This window comes from Ambystoma mexicanum, chromosome 8 (assembly GCF_040938575.1).
Source record: "Ambystoma mexicanum isolate Mex_15411 chromosome 8, UKY_AmexF1_1, whole genome shotgun sequence".
Classification (NCBI taxonomy): Eukaryota; Metazoa; Chordata; class Amphibia; order Caudata; family Ambystomatidae; genus Ambystoma; species Ambystoma mexicanum.
This window is the reverse complement of record NC_090929.1, coordinates 1290472030-1290488335: the sequence shown is the minus strand read 5'-3', so window position 1 is coordinate 1290488335 and position 16306 is coordinate 1290472030. Positions and strand designations below refer to the sequence as shown.

Below are 16306 nucleotides of genomic sequence, written 5' to 3'. Positions count from 1 at the left end.
AAACAATTCTTCAGGAATTTCTTTATCAATCTCAGAAATTACTCATTCCCGCCAGCTCTCCAGTGTCTCAGCAGACTACTTTGCCAGAGCATATATTTTCATCTTTGCAAAAGTGCAAAGACCTGTAATCCCAACTTCAGTCATCTTGCATTGCACTAAGGTCAACCCTATGCCACTGCAGTAAATGCCTTGTTAAAACACAGTCCAAATGCAAAGACCTGGGAGAAATTGGAGACAACAAAAGGCAAAACAATTAAAAATGCACCAGCACTACACAATATGATCCTGCTATAAAAATCCATGCCTAACAATTGTATTAACCAAAGTGATTCTTGATCAATGCACCAACATATGTAGGATTTTTTTATACCTCTGGGTTGCTACCGCCACCTGCAAGCACATGCCACAATGTGCCTATCCTTTTTTGCTAAAGCATTCCTCTAAACATAGGGAATCAGCTTGCAATCTTGCTCTTTTGTTCAGGCCCTCTTTGAATACAATTGCAAGACTTTGTTTAAGGCAGTGCACACTAATTTTATCGCAGGTGGTATCAAACGCCCCCAAACTTTACCCTCTATGCATAATAAGAATACACAGACCACTCAATAACCAACCATGAGCATCTTTTGTGATTCTGTAATTCACTTTATCCGTTTTCTGCAGATCATAATAATACACACACACAGAGCAATTTCACAATTACCTTTTCTAACTTAGCACCAATGCAATGATTTTAAATCTACAGCTATTTAATTATCAACTCCCTTGCTTCTTACACACCAGGCAAAAAGCTCTCTTCTGTGCCCAGCGAAGCAAACCTGTATATTTCCAAACTTGGCAGCGCAGACACTTTTTACAAACAGCATTGAGATGGAATTGTTGCTTTGGAAATGTGGTAAACTTCGCTTTTCATACACGTATCTAATTGTGCAGGAAAATACATTTGTCCTCCCATGAACGGAGAAGAAAAGGCTTTTCCGAATTAGTGTAAGATTATCTACAAGATACAAGAATCTGTCTTGGTGTGGCACATAATTCTTACCAACTGATCGATGTCACTTTGTCAACACAGCAGAGTGCAAGTCGTCTCTCCCCTCACTGTAATCAGGACTCAGTCAAGAATCACCCGACACCCTCCTCTGATGCTCAGAGACTGCAGTCTTTCAGAACACACAAAGCGACCTAGCAAGGTCTCTGATCCTAGCACATTTTCTCTCTTTCCTCTCTCCAATCCTCTCTTGATTCCTCCCTTTCTCAGCAAAAAAAATCAAAGACCAAAAGACCCTCCTTCTCTCCCTCTCTTCCTTTTCAAGCCTTCCCTTTGCCATCTGTTCTTCTTATGGCTCCCTACAGAAAAAATACAATATTCCAGCCACAGTCGTAATGTCATCCATCAATCAGCCATCTCCTTCAGCATGGTCTGCCTTTGTAAGTTTCCAGAAAGCTCTCTATTCCTCTTCTAGTCACCCTTGTACAGATTTCAGGTGGGTGTCGCTTCCGCAACCCAGATGGATATTTGAAACATTTCCCTTCCAGTTTCCTGTGCTCTAAACAATGGGCTGCTTGAAGCAGAATGATTCTGCACATTCTAACCCTGTGCCTCATTTCATTGCTGTAAAACAGTTTTACTTTGTCCATTTGGTTTTCCAAACAAGCATCACAGTGTAATGTGTCTGCAGCCCCATTTTGTACCCATGGTGTGCACCATTTTAAACATTGATCATTTTAGTATGTTTGGGTTAATTATTAGTATTTTAGGGGATTAGTAGTGTTATGGTTGTTTGTCCCTATGCTATAACTACACTATGCCAATGCTATGCAATGCAATGCTAACTCCCAAGTCACCCCTCCTTTAGTTCACCCCAGTGCCTCACATCAGTGCTAAGCCACACAACCACAATGGCTGCAATGCCATCATATTTTGTACAGCAGCACACACCTTCTATAGAGGTCTGAGTTGCCGATGAAATTATTGTCATAATTGAAATGCTGCACTACCTTTTTTGCTCCTACAATGTCCATGCTGTGTTGGTCCACTTTTTTCGTAATTTGTCAAAGTTTTGTCACACTTTCTATGGAATTTTGAAGTTCAAATGATAGGCTTTCAAGAAACTCAGATGTTGTAAAATAAGCATGTTCCTCATTTTCACATCACACAGCTCTCTTTCAAGGGAAGCCTGTGGAATTTTATTTAAGCTCTGTGGACATACATGACCCTCCTTCAGTACAGACCGGCAGCCATCACCTTCCCCCAGAAGCTCACTGTATCCAGAGCCCTGGTTCTCTCTAGGCTGGACTACTGCAACAGCCTCTTTCTAAATCTGCCTATATCTACTCTTCGCCCTCTTCAACTCATCCAGAACAGGATCACAGGACTTATCCTTGGCCTCAAGTCCAGGAAACACATCTCTCTGGCCCTGAAATCCCTCAACTGGCTCCCGGTGGCTGCACGGAACAAGTTTAAGACCCTCTGCATCCTCCACAAGGCTTTCTGGGGCTGTGGCCCTCACTACCTTGAACTCTCTCTTCCTAAGTACCTTCTTCCTATAGTCCTTTACTCATCTACTCCTAACTCTCTGTGGGTGAGTTGCTTCTCCTCTTCAGATGCCTCCCTCTGCAATGGTCTTCCTGCCTCTCTCCTCCTTGAGCCGGAACTCCTTAAGTTCTGCAAGCTCCTCAACCTCTGTTTACAACTCTTCTTTCTTGCTCCCTCTCCACTGTTAACCGTCCCTTGCTCCTGCTCCGTTCTGCTGTCTGGCTGCTCAGGATCCTCTGAATCTTACAAGACACCCCCCCACCCAGACAAGTACTTCGGTACTTGCCACCTGGCCCACTTGCACTGCTGCCTGGCTAACCATGCACAACTGGGCCGGGTTTGCCATCTGTACTTCAAGCTTTCCTTGCACTTAGGGGGCTGCTCTGTGTGCACTTCACCCTGTACCCTACCCCCTGCACTTCTTATTGCGCACTTGCACAATCTCAATAACACAAGACCTAGTAAGATTGTTGTCTTGTCTTCCCTTTGTCCCCCCTCCCTTGCCTGGTTGCATCTCGAAACACTTGTGTATAGGTGCATTATAAATAACAAAATCAATCAATTAATCAATCATGATGGCAGTAACGTAGGAGCCATAACTATGCTAGGGGATGTGGTGTGAAATGAAGAGTGATTGGCTGGAAAGTGCATAAGTGTTCATAGGGCTGTGGATTGATGAAGTAAGACACTGTCTGAGGTGCATCTAAGCCTGCCTAAACATTCTGAATTAGATCATGTAGTTGGGTTTACCTGCCTGAGAACATGGTTACTGATCATGTGAATGCTGAGTCCACTGTTTTGTCCCTTTATGTGTTATAGCATACTCTTGGATAGGAAGTGGTCTATGTCAAGTGGGTGGGCTGAACAGTATTGCAACGATCTTGGATGGGCCTTTAAAGACAAGCCCTCCCTCCTAATTTACCTTTACGAACTCCTTTGTTAAAGCAATAGGCAACATGTATCTTACTGAATTTGCTCTTTCAGCTTAATTGTGGAAAACCTTCTTTCACGTTTATGAGCTTGGGGGCTACACTTTTTGGAATGCATATACTATTCTGATTTCCTGACTCATTTCTTTCAGCTATATGCGAATAAATGTTGTCACACCCTTTGCTGCTTGTAATCCTGTTGGATTATTTGGTGATCTACTGCAGGTTTCTGTAGAGCCCATGCACTCTTTGATTTCAATGTCCAAAGTCTTCAAACTACAATTCCTCGAAGAGCATGGCGATACGATTAAGATCAAAGACAAAAAGACTCATAGTATTGCTGTTTATTTTGGAAAAGGAAATATGTACGTATAATAGAGATGTCGTGTGAACCATGGTGGCATTCATGATCATACTGTACATTGCTGAGTCATGGTCTTGCAGAAATCTCTCCCCCACTAAGTTCAATCAAAAATGTCTTGATGTAGGGCAAGAAGGTCCTTGTAGTGAGTAAACAAATTAAACTCCAAATCTGGAAATACACAAAAAGGCTACCTGCAGGGAGATGGATAAAGAAAGTTGTTACGCTTGCAATTGTGGAGTGAGTAACCACTATGGAAATGTTGAATGTAAAGGTAAGAGGTATTGTACAGCACTCTCCTGTCAGTAATGCTGATCTCACTGTGTGTGGGACTGTAAAGTAAGGGATTAGCAGGGTGTGTTAGTTGGACGTATCTTAAGACGAGGGGCAGAAAGCTGTGGCGTTGATCAATAAAGGCCAGAAGCACAGGTTACAAGTATGATGAATATGGATTCTGATGTAAAAGGGGTAGGGGAAAATGTTGAAAATGGCCCCTGGGGGCTTTAGCCAGTCCCAGGATTAATAGGATGGTCATGGTTGCATTGGGGGTGTACTGGACTGGAGTGAAGTATTCATAGTAGAGGGCAGGCTGACATATTTGAAGGACTCTCAAGTAGAACCTACACCTTAAAATGTATGACTGAAACTTGTTTCGGTTATTGTGCCATGCGCAATTCCCCCTACCGTGGTCCATCTCTTTTCATTTCATACCACAAATGTAACATTTCTTGTAATATGTGTATTTGTTGCATGGAATTGGACCTGTTCGAAAAGGCTACTTTTAAGTGTTTCACATCCTGATATTGCATTATTTTTTATGTAATACATGCTGCTTGCAAATCTATTTTCTGGTCAAGGTTGCATTAGACAACTTTCCCTCTGGTTGAATTTCCCTACCGAATCTGTCTTGACCAAAATCTGATTCAGCGTTGTCTTGTCTAGATATATTGATTGATTCTTTATTGCCAATTTCAGTGTTTTCCATGTGTTTTTTAACTTTGTTTTTTGCTGGTTCTCACCCTCGTCTCACAGATCATCTACCTGCTCTCACTCATGCAAGCCCTGTGCCTCACCATCCCCAACAATCCCCACTGCCATGTTCAGGGTTGTGCTTCTATGTCCTTCCTTTATGGTTGGTTGCTCATCCTGTTATCCTCTTTGTTCACTTCTGCAGACTTAACCAGCATCTATTTCTCACACTATACCACTCTTTTTTCTCCCATCCACTTTTTCACTTTTTAGTTTACTAATCTCCTCTCCCCGGTGTTGTTAACTTTGGCACGCTTCTTATTCTGAAAATCAAGTTTCGAATCTGGTTTGTATCAATGGGTTTAGATCCAGGGGATGAGGTGTAAGAAAGTATTTTCTTGAAACTGTAAAGGATGGAGTTTAATGGATAATCGAGTTAAAACATATTTGGCAATTTTGGTTTATTGTGTCTTTTGAGGTAGACACAGTTCTATTGGTTTGTAACAGCCTACTAAACAATACCTTTGAGGAGTTTTTTAATTATATTCTGTATTTCTTCAGAAAAAGGGTTGGCATTGCAACTGTGCTCCTATTTCCTTTTAGCATACTGTCTGCTTCTCCTCAAGGGACATTTTGATTTGACAGGATCATGTGACATTTCTCTGTTGCTGGGAAAGGCATTCAAATTGGGACATTTAACCACACTTTATTTAAACACTGATGCAACTCCCAGACAAAAGTCCAGACCATGGCTATTAATGGGATACCCAGAGAAAACAATGTAATTCATGACTATCATATGTTACTTTTTCTATACCTGAGTTATGTATGATGTTGTAGCAAAGTAAATTTGCTTATATCTGTGGTCGTGAATACAATATTTACTGCTGTCTATGTATATGTCTATGTATATGTGTGAGACCATTTTAAAATGCGGATAGCATTCATCGATCCACAGGGAAAAGAACAGAACCCACAAATATGTCCTCACACTTTGCCAATTATCAGCATTATTTAATGTTGTATTTAGGTCTAATTCACAAGATTTGTATCGTAGTAAGTCAGTAGATTCTGGTGGGATTCTCCGATGTACAGCTGCTCCTTCCTACCTCATTCATAAATCCTCCAACTAAGGCACATGTGTACATGCCTACTACAACACTCACATGTCTTTCAGCAAATCCTTGTGAGTCGCCTTTACTTCCAAATAGCACAGAGATGCTGCAGACATATCCAGATGTGTTAAAGTGTTAGACTTTGTGAAACAGGTAAGACACAGCGAGTACACATCTAAGATGCTCACGTGCATCGCAACATTTATCCACTGAGCATTGTTGTGTAGCAGGGCAGTGTTGCATACCTTTTTTAATGTATTTATTTTGGAAAAGAAGAGTGCCTTCCTGCATCCACTGGCATAGGGCCCATTTTTTCAAAGGATGTCATACATGTTTTCAAAATGAGGTAGGACATATTGCGCCCGCAGCTGCCCGCTACTTTCACATGTAAGGTGATTCACAAAGAATCACAGATGCGGGGCCTACGCTTTGCACTTCCAAATAGATCAAGTTCGTGAAAGTCACAAAAATAATACTTGTTTCTCTTAAAGTTATGTCAAACATAAAGCAAAGTAAACCACTTTCATTGTCATTTATATTTCTGCCTTAATATACCTAGATTTAACTTCTGGTGGTAGTAGGTTCACAGTTAAGGCTGCACAAACGTGAGAGTGGAACAAACTTACTTCAGTTTTGTGAACTGGCTGAGAACTAATGATGTTTAACGTCGCTGCTTTCCATTTCTGCATATTGTAACATGCATTAGATAATGGCCGTCATTACGACCCTGGCGTTGGACCATGGTGCTAATAGCACCATGGTCCATGCCGGTAACTTACCGACTCCGCCATGGCGGAATGGGGAATTACCGCCCCATTCCGAGGTTGGCGGGGCGGTAATTCCCCATGCTGCCATGGCCCTTCCCCATTCCCATTTTTGCCCCATAGGGCTCAATGGGAATGGGGAAGGCGCTAAGTACGGTGCTGCAAATTGCGGCACCGTAGTTAGCACCAAGGTCCCTTTGCGGGTTGGTTTTTAATGCCTGCAAAAAGCAGGTGTTAAAGTCTCCAACCCTCAAAGAGACCTCGTAATCAGGCGTTAAGGGTTTAACGGCGCCGCCACCTTTTACGGCGCCGTTATCCCCTTAACGCCTGGGTTGTAATGAGGGCCAATAACTTTAACGTTTGTATCTACTTAGTAAAATGTAACAGACTCACTATCTATGATAACCTTACTATTTGTATATGTATGTACTTTTCATATTGTATGTATCCTCTTCACTGCCACTATTCCTGTGAATACCTACCTTGGTACTCTGTACTATATAACCTAAGCCTAAAGTCTTCTTGTACCTCTTGGTTCCAGTTATCTCCGGGTTCGGTGCACCATACAAATAAATAAAACAAACAAACACAACATTTTTTGTTTACAAGCAACAAAAAAACATGTTTTACAGATTAGCTGCTGTTCCAAATATGACCTTGGAAAACGCAACCAAAAAAAGCATGCTTTTACAAATTAGCTCCTGCTCCAAATATGACATATGCTAGTTTGCAATGTGTGCAGCTTGGAACAGGAGGACGTTACTTCGTTTTTTGGGAATGAGGTTACATCTTTTCTGAGATTTCTCCCATATTTAGGGTACGTAGCCATTGACACTCCTCTAAAACACCTATTTTGCCAATGCCGTTTAGGTGCAGGCAATTTTCTATTTACAGAGATCGGCCACAGATGGATATTTGCATTTTTGTCTGAATCAAACACAATTTGCACCAGCCACAGTTTTCACAAGTTCTTCTGCCGTAAAAGCTTTTTCAGCCACAAAAGTTCTTAGTAAATCGGGTCCGTAATCTTTGATAAATAAATCCCTTGATTTGAATGTGCTCAGTGCAGCCACCAGGTGCTTCAAACTGTTTCATACCATTTCACAATCACTCTGGACATGAAAATGCCCGACCGATTGAGTGTAACATATGTGGGAGCCAAAAGGTTTGTTTTTGTCTGAGACCGTTGCGTGCCATCAGAACCCCTTTCTGCCTCTGACAATTAATCATCTCCTCCCTTTGAAATAAGACACATTTTTGTTTTCCAACAGCATAATGTGACAGAGGATGAAGAAGAGATGGAAATCAATGGAATTATTGCGGCCATTTCCAACAACAAGGACGCTGCGAAGAAGAAAGCCAAAGAGAGCAACCAAACTGATGGCAGAACAGGCAGAAAGCAGGAGAAAGGCAAAAGCAGTGGCTGCAACACCACCCCCATGTCAGTGATGAAGAGGCTTTTCTGCATCTTCGACTGCTTCCACGTGAATAATCCACACCACATAGACACTTATGCCAGACTCTCCTTTCCAATATCCTTCATGTTAGTTAATTTAATGTACTGGGTGTATTATTTGTACTTCTGATGTGGTTTAATAGCAGACTGTTCTGTATATACAAGAAACCAAGGAAAAGCAGCAGCAGGACGGGCTTTGCGTTGAGACTGAAAACGAAGATTGTTATTTTTATGAGCTTGAAAATTCTTCAGCTTGTGGTCCAGGTTTGCTTTAACATCGTTTTGATTTTTGTGGTAAAATACGTGGAAGTCGAATTATTATTTTCCTCTTTTTGCCGCATCATAAAAGGACATGTGGTAACATTTGCGATGATTCAAGTCTGCGTTTTTATTACATACTGCAAGTCCTGCAATAAGTGACATTTTTTAATGAATTAACATAATTTCCTTGGCCTAATAGCAACTGCTACTTTTGCATGCCGATCCTTCGTTGTGCCATTCATCTCAAGAGAAAGCTAGTGTATGTTTTGAAAAGATAAATGAAACATACATGTTAGTTATACATTATGTTGGCAGGTGTGTTTAGCCTGTATATGTGCTAAATATTTCAAAGGGAAATCAATAAACAGTTATGTATTGACTTGTTTTTGTGAAAGGATCCACACTCGCTTTATTTTTTTTAGATAAAACACAGAATATTTAATGATGAAACTGCAAGCAACAAAGTGTGATCGACAGATATGTGTGATTTTACTAGTACTTATGCATATAATTTTAAAGGTTGATGTAAAATGTCTGTGCATTTGACTATGAATGTATCAATGTATGGTAATTCTTTAAGTTTCCAACATTTGCAGAATATTTGTTAGAACAGGTTTTTTTTATGTATGTATTTATTTATTTATTTATTTGTATATAGTTTCCAAGTAACCTTTACAAAAGTTGAAAGAAAACAGAAACTGTGCTTTGTTGCTGAATAAAGAAATACAAAAATATACAACACACAAAAGAATATAACTGCATTGAAACAACTATAAATTAGCAATAAAACAATCACGAGACTGAACATAATTGAGCTTCTAAAAAACATACAAAGACATGCTGATAAAACCACTTAAATACATACACATTTACAGTGTTTTCATAGTCAGTTAATCCCACGATACTTGAGACGGTTTCAAAACATAACTTAGACTATACATCCTTAGTAATGTACAGAAAGTTTATACGAAAGTGCCAAAAGGCTGATCACAGGAAACATATAATGCATAACATCCTCATTTCACAAACTTGTATTCAGACAGTCGATTAATCCCATGTTACCTAACACAGTTTCAGAGCAGCACTTAGAATACACCTTTAGTTTGTACATAAACTTTATACGAAAGCGCCACCAGCCTAGACCCAAGAAACATATAATGCATGACATCCTCATTTCACAAACTTGTATTCAGACAGTCGATTAATCCCATGTTACCTAACACAGTTTCAGAGCAGTACTTAGAATACACCTTTAGTTTGTACATAAACTTTATACGAAAGCGCCACCAGCCTAGACCCAAGAAACATATAATGCATAATATCCTCATTTCACAACCTTGTATTCAGACAGTTTGCAGATATCTACCAAGTATCTAACTATGGCAATCTGTAATATAACCCTACGACCATGCAGCATTTCCGACCACAAGTTGTTTAAATCTACACATTGAGTATTCGGCACAAACCTACTGAAATATGTTATGTGTTTTGCTCTCAATGCAGCACACTCTATCAATAAGTGTTTTAACGTTGCAATACAATCTGCATTACCGCAGAATCTGCATGGTGAGAATTGATCCCTTCCTCTATCCCTTATATCAGTGATTTCACCTGTGAGAAGCATGTTGAATCTGAAACGCATATATTCCTGTCTCCAATCTTTGTTCAGGAATTTGACTAAATAGGGCTCCATAATCCCCCCTTTTTAATAAGGGAGACAAGTTGGCTATACAAATTAGTTTCAAGAACCCTGTCCACAGTTCAACTCCAATCTGAATATTCCAAGAGTTTTTTTTTACCTTCATTGGAGTGCATATAAGGAGCTCAGCAGGCATCCCCAGTTTGCCCAGAATGTCAAGACATTCAGTTTTCAGTCTGGACAGATACAGTGAGTCAGGACCTCCACTCCGCATGCCAATCCCAAGAATGGAATACAGGGTAGATCTACTGCTGTTACCCAGCTACCTACAAAGTGAAAGTCTAAAAAGTCTAATGGCGATTCATTTGAAGCTCAAATCTTCCTTGTGCCGAATCGACATAAGAAAAATATCCTGTTTGCAAGACCCCCTAAATGTGCGCTATGCAAGGTCACTTTGCATTGTATTAAATAAGATAATTCAAAGCAATGATAGAACCCCTGCTTTATTTTTTGTAAATTGGCAACAGCTGTACATTTCAGAGATCTTTCTCATACGAGCAACATGATTCCTGTTGTATCACCTGGTATTGATTATCAGGTTGTACAGAACACAAATACGCAGACATCTCCATTCAACGAAGAAATGGCTGGATAAGTGTAACCCTCCAGCCAGCATATTAAACAGAATACAAGAAACCTGAGTCCATCCCACATAAATATTGAATTTGTGATGAAGTAAATGTGTAAATGTATGTGTAGAAACGATATCACTCGAGAAAAACGGTAGCAAGTACAGCAGACTTGAGTTCAGGTTTGACTGAATTTCTGCAAACGCCATCACTGTTACAGTGGGTTTGAAAAAATATGAAGCATGCTTTTGATCTAGTTTTCATGGCCACAATGCATTGTTCAGTGGCTCTGAACTGGAGGTGAACCTCCAGGAAGAACTACTGGTTGGTGCTGTTGCATGTGGGGCTTTGCGGCTATAACCTTTTTTACTCTCAGTTTATTTAGAGAAACTAGAACAATTCTTAGACATGATTTTATCCTAAAATTGTAAAGACTGGTCATTTGCGTGGTGTGTCCTCTCAATAGTCATATGCACAATCTATGAATGATTGTTGAGAATGGCACACTCATCTGTACAAAACAAAATAGGTGATGCCTGGAAGGTTTGGAATGAATCTTAACCTCTTGCATTTTGCTCTGGGCAACCCTCCAGACCATTGTTTTTCACATGCCAACCAATTACAAAAGGGGAAAGACCATTTGAAAATCATGCTTGGTCCAGCCCAAATTAGGCCAAAACAGGTCTGGGGATGCTTGTGGTCTCATGCAGAAGGGATGTGGCCTAGCAGTTCAGGCTGGACAGCCCCTTTGGGGTGTGATCAAACCTACTTTGCATATGGTCTTTCCCTTTCTGTAATGGCCTAGCAGTCGAAGAACAGTGGTCTGGAGGGTTGCCCAGAGTAATTGCCAGAGGTTTATGATTAATTCTAAACCTTCCAACCATCACCTCTTCATTTTACCCTCATCTGTACTTGCATGACAAGTTCAAGCCAACCAATGATACAGTCATAATTGGTTCTAGGATGTATGCCAGTCCATGTAAAGGGACACCTAGCTGCCCTCTCCCTTGCAATTTGAAAAAGTTGTATTATTTTAATGTTACAGTGGTAAGCCCACTACACTTCTGCTCGTGGTGACCTACGTCCCTGTCTAGGTGTGCCTGATGATTAAGACATAAGATTTTAAAAAAATGGCATAGAAGCATGTTCTTATATAAGAGAGCATTATTTTAATTACATTGGTTACATTGGAGTATACAGAGTCTTAGGAAAAGAAGTATATGTTATGTTATGTCAAGTTGACTTGTACCACACGCCATTACCATTAGTATGGTCTCCAGGTGTCACGTGGCATTGTAAGAAAGAGGGTGGGTTGGGTTAGTGAGGGAAGAGGTATAGGATAGAGGATGTGCTTTTCTGTTGAAGCTTGATATTCTGGGAGGAATAGCGGTCTGTGTGTGTCAACTTTGATTGTGTGAATTGGCATGTTATATACAGAGGAGTAAGGACAAGCGTCTGGGATTGGTTGTTCTTTGCAAATGTTTGTTATGTTGGATGTGTGTTTTGTGTGCAGTTTTGCTGGCCTTGTGTTTGTGTGGTAGTTGGGAGGCATGCCAGCAAGGAGCAGGAGCTGGGGTGGTTAGTACCTTGGCTACACCCAAAGTCCTAAGTGCAATACAATGGCTACCTTCACAGTTCTTCTATGTGCAATAAATTGTCTACCTTCACAAATCCTTCTAAGTGCAATACATTTGCTATGCACATTGATGCACTCATATGCTATACATTATCTATACATATCTAGTGTGTCTAAATTGAGGGGCCGTGTGAGCCAAAACAGTACCTTTCTAGTGAATCAGGAATCTGGAACAGTAGTGGGTGTAGAGGGGAGTCAACCAATTAAAAACCAGTGTCCAGAATCATAAATGAATGCAACAGCACAGCACATCAAAACAGTAGTAAATACAGTGGGCCTCATTACGAGTTTGTAGGTAGCCATGCCCTTGATAAGGGCATGGCAGCCACCAAACTCAGGTCCGGGTTCCTTGAATGAGGAATTACCGGGCCATTCCAACCTTGGAGGACCCGGTAATTCCTCATTCAATGTAGCCATCCCCATTCCCAAAGAGCCCCTATAGGGCTCAATGGGAATGGGGAGGGAGCTAACAACGGGCCCGTTAATAACGGGCCCGTTGTTAGCTCCGTCCCCTCGCGGGACCCCCAAAGGACATCTGGTCTGACCAGACGTCCAGAGCAGGTCCGCAAGGGAACCTCGTAAAAGGGCGGAATGGGTTTAACGGCACCGGCACCTTTACCGGCACTGTTAACCCCATTCCACCAGGATCGTAATGAGGCCCATTGTCCCTTACTGGCAGTCACAGTAGACTGAGGGTATGGGCCTGGCAGGATGTCCCAGAGTGAACAGATGCAAACAGGCACTGGAGGTCTACGAAATAGCTGGCCTTTTCCTTTGGCCCTTTGCTGGCTGCCTGGGCAAAGCTGCCCTGGGTAAAGCTCTGAGGTTGGAGTGTTCCAGTCATTTGGGAAAACCCATATCTATCCGGAGCACTGGGCAGGATGGGGTAGTATGGAGAGGAAGGTCAGGGAGGGAGCTCGGTACTGAGCAACTGAGCGAAATGATGTCCAGCACATGAAAATGGAGAAAGAAAAGGCCAGCAGGGTCTTACCCCCAGAGGAATCAAACCCTCAGTTGCAGGAACAGTAGCCAAAGGACTCAATGGAGTCTGAGTATGGAGAGGAGATCACAGTGCAGCCAAGTGTTCCAGTCAAGTGATATTGTGTGATTTGGAACACTATGCCAATATCCATAAGCACTTGCTAGTCAGGCTAGCACACTAAATGAATACTCCTAAATATACTGCAATTACTGAAGTGTAAAATAAATGATAAATCAAAAATGTGGTTGCCAAAATACTAAACTGCCTTGGCAAAAAAAATATGAGAAGACACACATACCAAATAAGCATTGTAAGTACAAATAGTTTATGGTGTAAAGTGACAATGTTTTCTGTGTTACCAAATAGTTGCATCATCTGCAAAATGTACTGAAACCATTTACCAGCAATTGATATTATTTGCCAAGATACTAACATGATTTGGCAGGTATTGTCACAACGTGCTTTGGTACTCAGAACATATGGTAGCTATTGCTATCATACACCATATAGGGCCATCACATGCAGGGATAATCCCATCCTGGCCAGGTATTTTCATTTTATGCCTAGATATTTAGAGAATTCATCATCCACATGTGTCCAGTTATTTTCTTATCACCTACAACAATGTAATACCCATGCATCTCATATTTTATGGCTTGCATTACTCATATATTTTGTCAGGCATTGACACCATATGCCAGGCATGTGTGGCCATTGACAGATTGTGCACACATAATTTTATGGGTGGGAACATCATATTCAAAGTACTAATGTCATATATATATATGTCAGGTTTGGTCACCATGTGAATACTTAAATGCCTAGAAACTCAAGGCATTTGCCATGTAGTGTCATCATTTGCTCAGAAACCAACCCCATTTGCCAGCTTCTTCCTTCATACTCCCACCGTTTGCCAAACATTGGGAGTACTCCCACAGGATCTCACACCATTTACTAAATATTGACATCACATAGCTAGTTATTCACAACATTTCAGTTTTCAGGGATTGGCATCGCATACCCATATAATCATTTGGCAGCTATTGCCATGATATGCTCAGGTATGCATGCCATTTAACATTTACTGCCATAATTTGCCCTGCAACCCACACCAGGCATTGCCATGAAATACCCAGGTAGTCACGCCATGTGAAAAGGACGGCCATCATTCATGCTGGTACTGACTCTGTCTGTGAGGTTTTGTCATGAAATACCATAATACCTCGACCATTTACCAGATATTGCTAAATTTGTGAAGGCACTCAAACAATTATACAGAATATAGCATATTTTTAAATCCTGGCACCATGAGCTAGGTATTAGCTTCATGTGTAGAAGAATTCAGAAACTCACACTATTTAGCAGATATTACTATCAGATTCCCAGATATAATTTGAAGGTCGTCTTCAATAGCCATGGTATTCCCATGATTTGCCACCTACCATCATCATCTCCCTGGGTACTAGTATTAAATGGCAGACACTGCTATTAAAGTCACAGGCCTGTTGTCGATTGTGATGTATTTCCATCATATACCCAAGTACTTAACTTGACAGGTATAGCATCATTTTCATAGGTACTAACTTCTCATGTCAGGTATTTAAATCAAATGGTACCAATACCAGGGTTAGTGCAGGAGAGGTGTGATGAATCAAAGAGGTGCAAAGACAAACCCTTGAGCTACATGGAAGAGAGAGCAGCAATGTAATGCTCCTCTTCAGCACACTGGCACAAGGGCAGCACTAGCAGTTGGACAGGTGATTGGTGGTTGCAAGTATAGTGAGCTGCAGGGGATATATGCCCAATGATTTGATGTCTTGTTGTTGTCTGGGCCCAAGCCCTACTTTCTCCCACTGCCACATCATGATGTGAAGTAGGCAGCAGAGGGATGTTCTCCATGCAGACCCGTGCAAGGAATGGGCATTGCTGTCTGTCCTCTCACTCCTTAATTATTAGAATCAGAGGTCATAATACAAGCCTGTCTTCGTAGAAGGAATCATTCAATCCCCCAATGCGCAGTGTAGTGCTTTTAGTGCTTTTAAAGCAGAGCTGAGATTTGTGGGATGTTATGTTAATTTGCATTTATATAGCGCCTTATGTACCATTGGTATGGTCTCAAGGCGCTAGTAGGTTGAATGCCCTCGGGAACCGAAGTTCAAGTTAGTAGAGAGAATAGAGAGAGTCAAAGGTGCGTGTGAGCACCGGATATGTGTGCAGCTGGTGTGGCATTCGCGTGATAGCTGCTTCTTAGCGGTAGGTGTGGTGGCTGAGAGATCAAGAGTATGGGCCTCATTAAGACTTTGGCGGTAGCCATGCCACTATTGGCGGCATGGCTGCCGGCAAAAATCGTGTCTGGGTTCCCAGAATGGGGAATTACCGGGCCATTCAGAGTTCGGAGGGCCCGGTAATTCCTCCCTCGAGGAACCTGGGCCCGGACCTTCCCCATTCCCATCTGAGCCCCCATAGGGCTCAATGGGAATGGGAGAGGGTGCAAACAACGGGCCGATTACGAGCAGCCTGTTGTTTGCTTCCTCTTCCCTTTGTGGGACCTGGTAAGGATGCCTGGTTTGACCAGGCGTTACTTACCGGGTCCTGCGAGGGGAGCTTGTAATGAGGCGGAACGGGTTTAACTGGTCCACCTCCTTTAGCGGAGCCCATTAACCTGTTCCGCCTCAGTCGTAATGAGGCCGTATGTGTTCGTTCTGGCAGGTTTTATCCAGTATGAGGAAGATGATGGTATGAGAACAGCTATACCGAATGGTGTCATAGTATCGCTGTGTTCTAGATGAGTGGTGTTGTAAGAAGAGAGTAAGCCTTAGGTGATTTAGACCATGCTCTCATCTGCTCTATGCACTCATCCGCTCTATGCCCTCATCCGCTCCACGCACTCACCTGCTCCACGCACTCATCTGCTCCACGCACTCATCTGCTCCGCGCACTCATTCGCTCCACGCATTCATCCGCTCCACGCATTCATCAGCTCCATGCACTCATCCGCTCCACCTACTCATCCGCTCCACGCATTCATC

The 16306-nt window shown here is 41.9% G+C and overlaps 1 protein-coding gene across 2 annotated transcripts in view; it reads left to right on the top strand.

The window, feature by feature from the left end:
- Positions 1 to 8788, top strand: part of LOC138472975 (gamma-aminobutyric acid receptor subunit pi-like) — a 1132082-nt gene extending 1123294 nt beyond the window's left edge. For both annotated transcript variants that reach the window (XM_069611405.1, XM_069611406.1), the window contains one exon: positions 7946 to 8788. In XM_069611405.1, coding sequence (XP_069467506.1) covers positions 7946 to 8260 — 315 coding nt within the window. In that variant the 3' untranslated portion in view covers positions 8261 to 8788. The remainder of the gene's footprint in view (positions 1 to 7945) is intronic.
- Positions 8789 to 16306: the final 7518 nt, after the last annotated feature.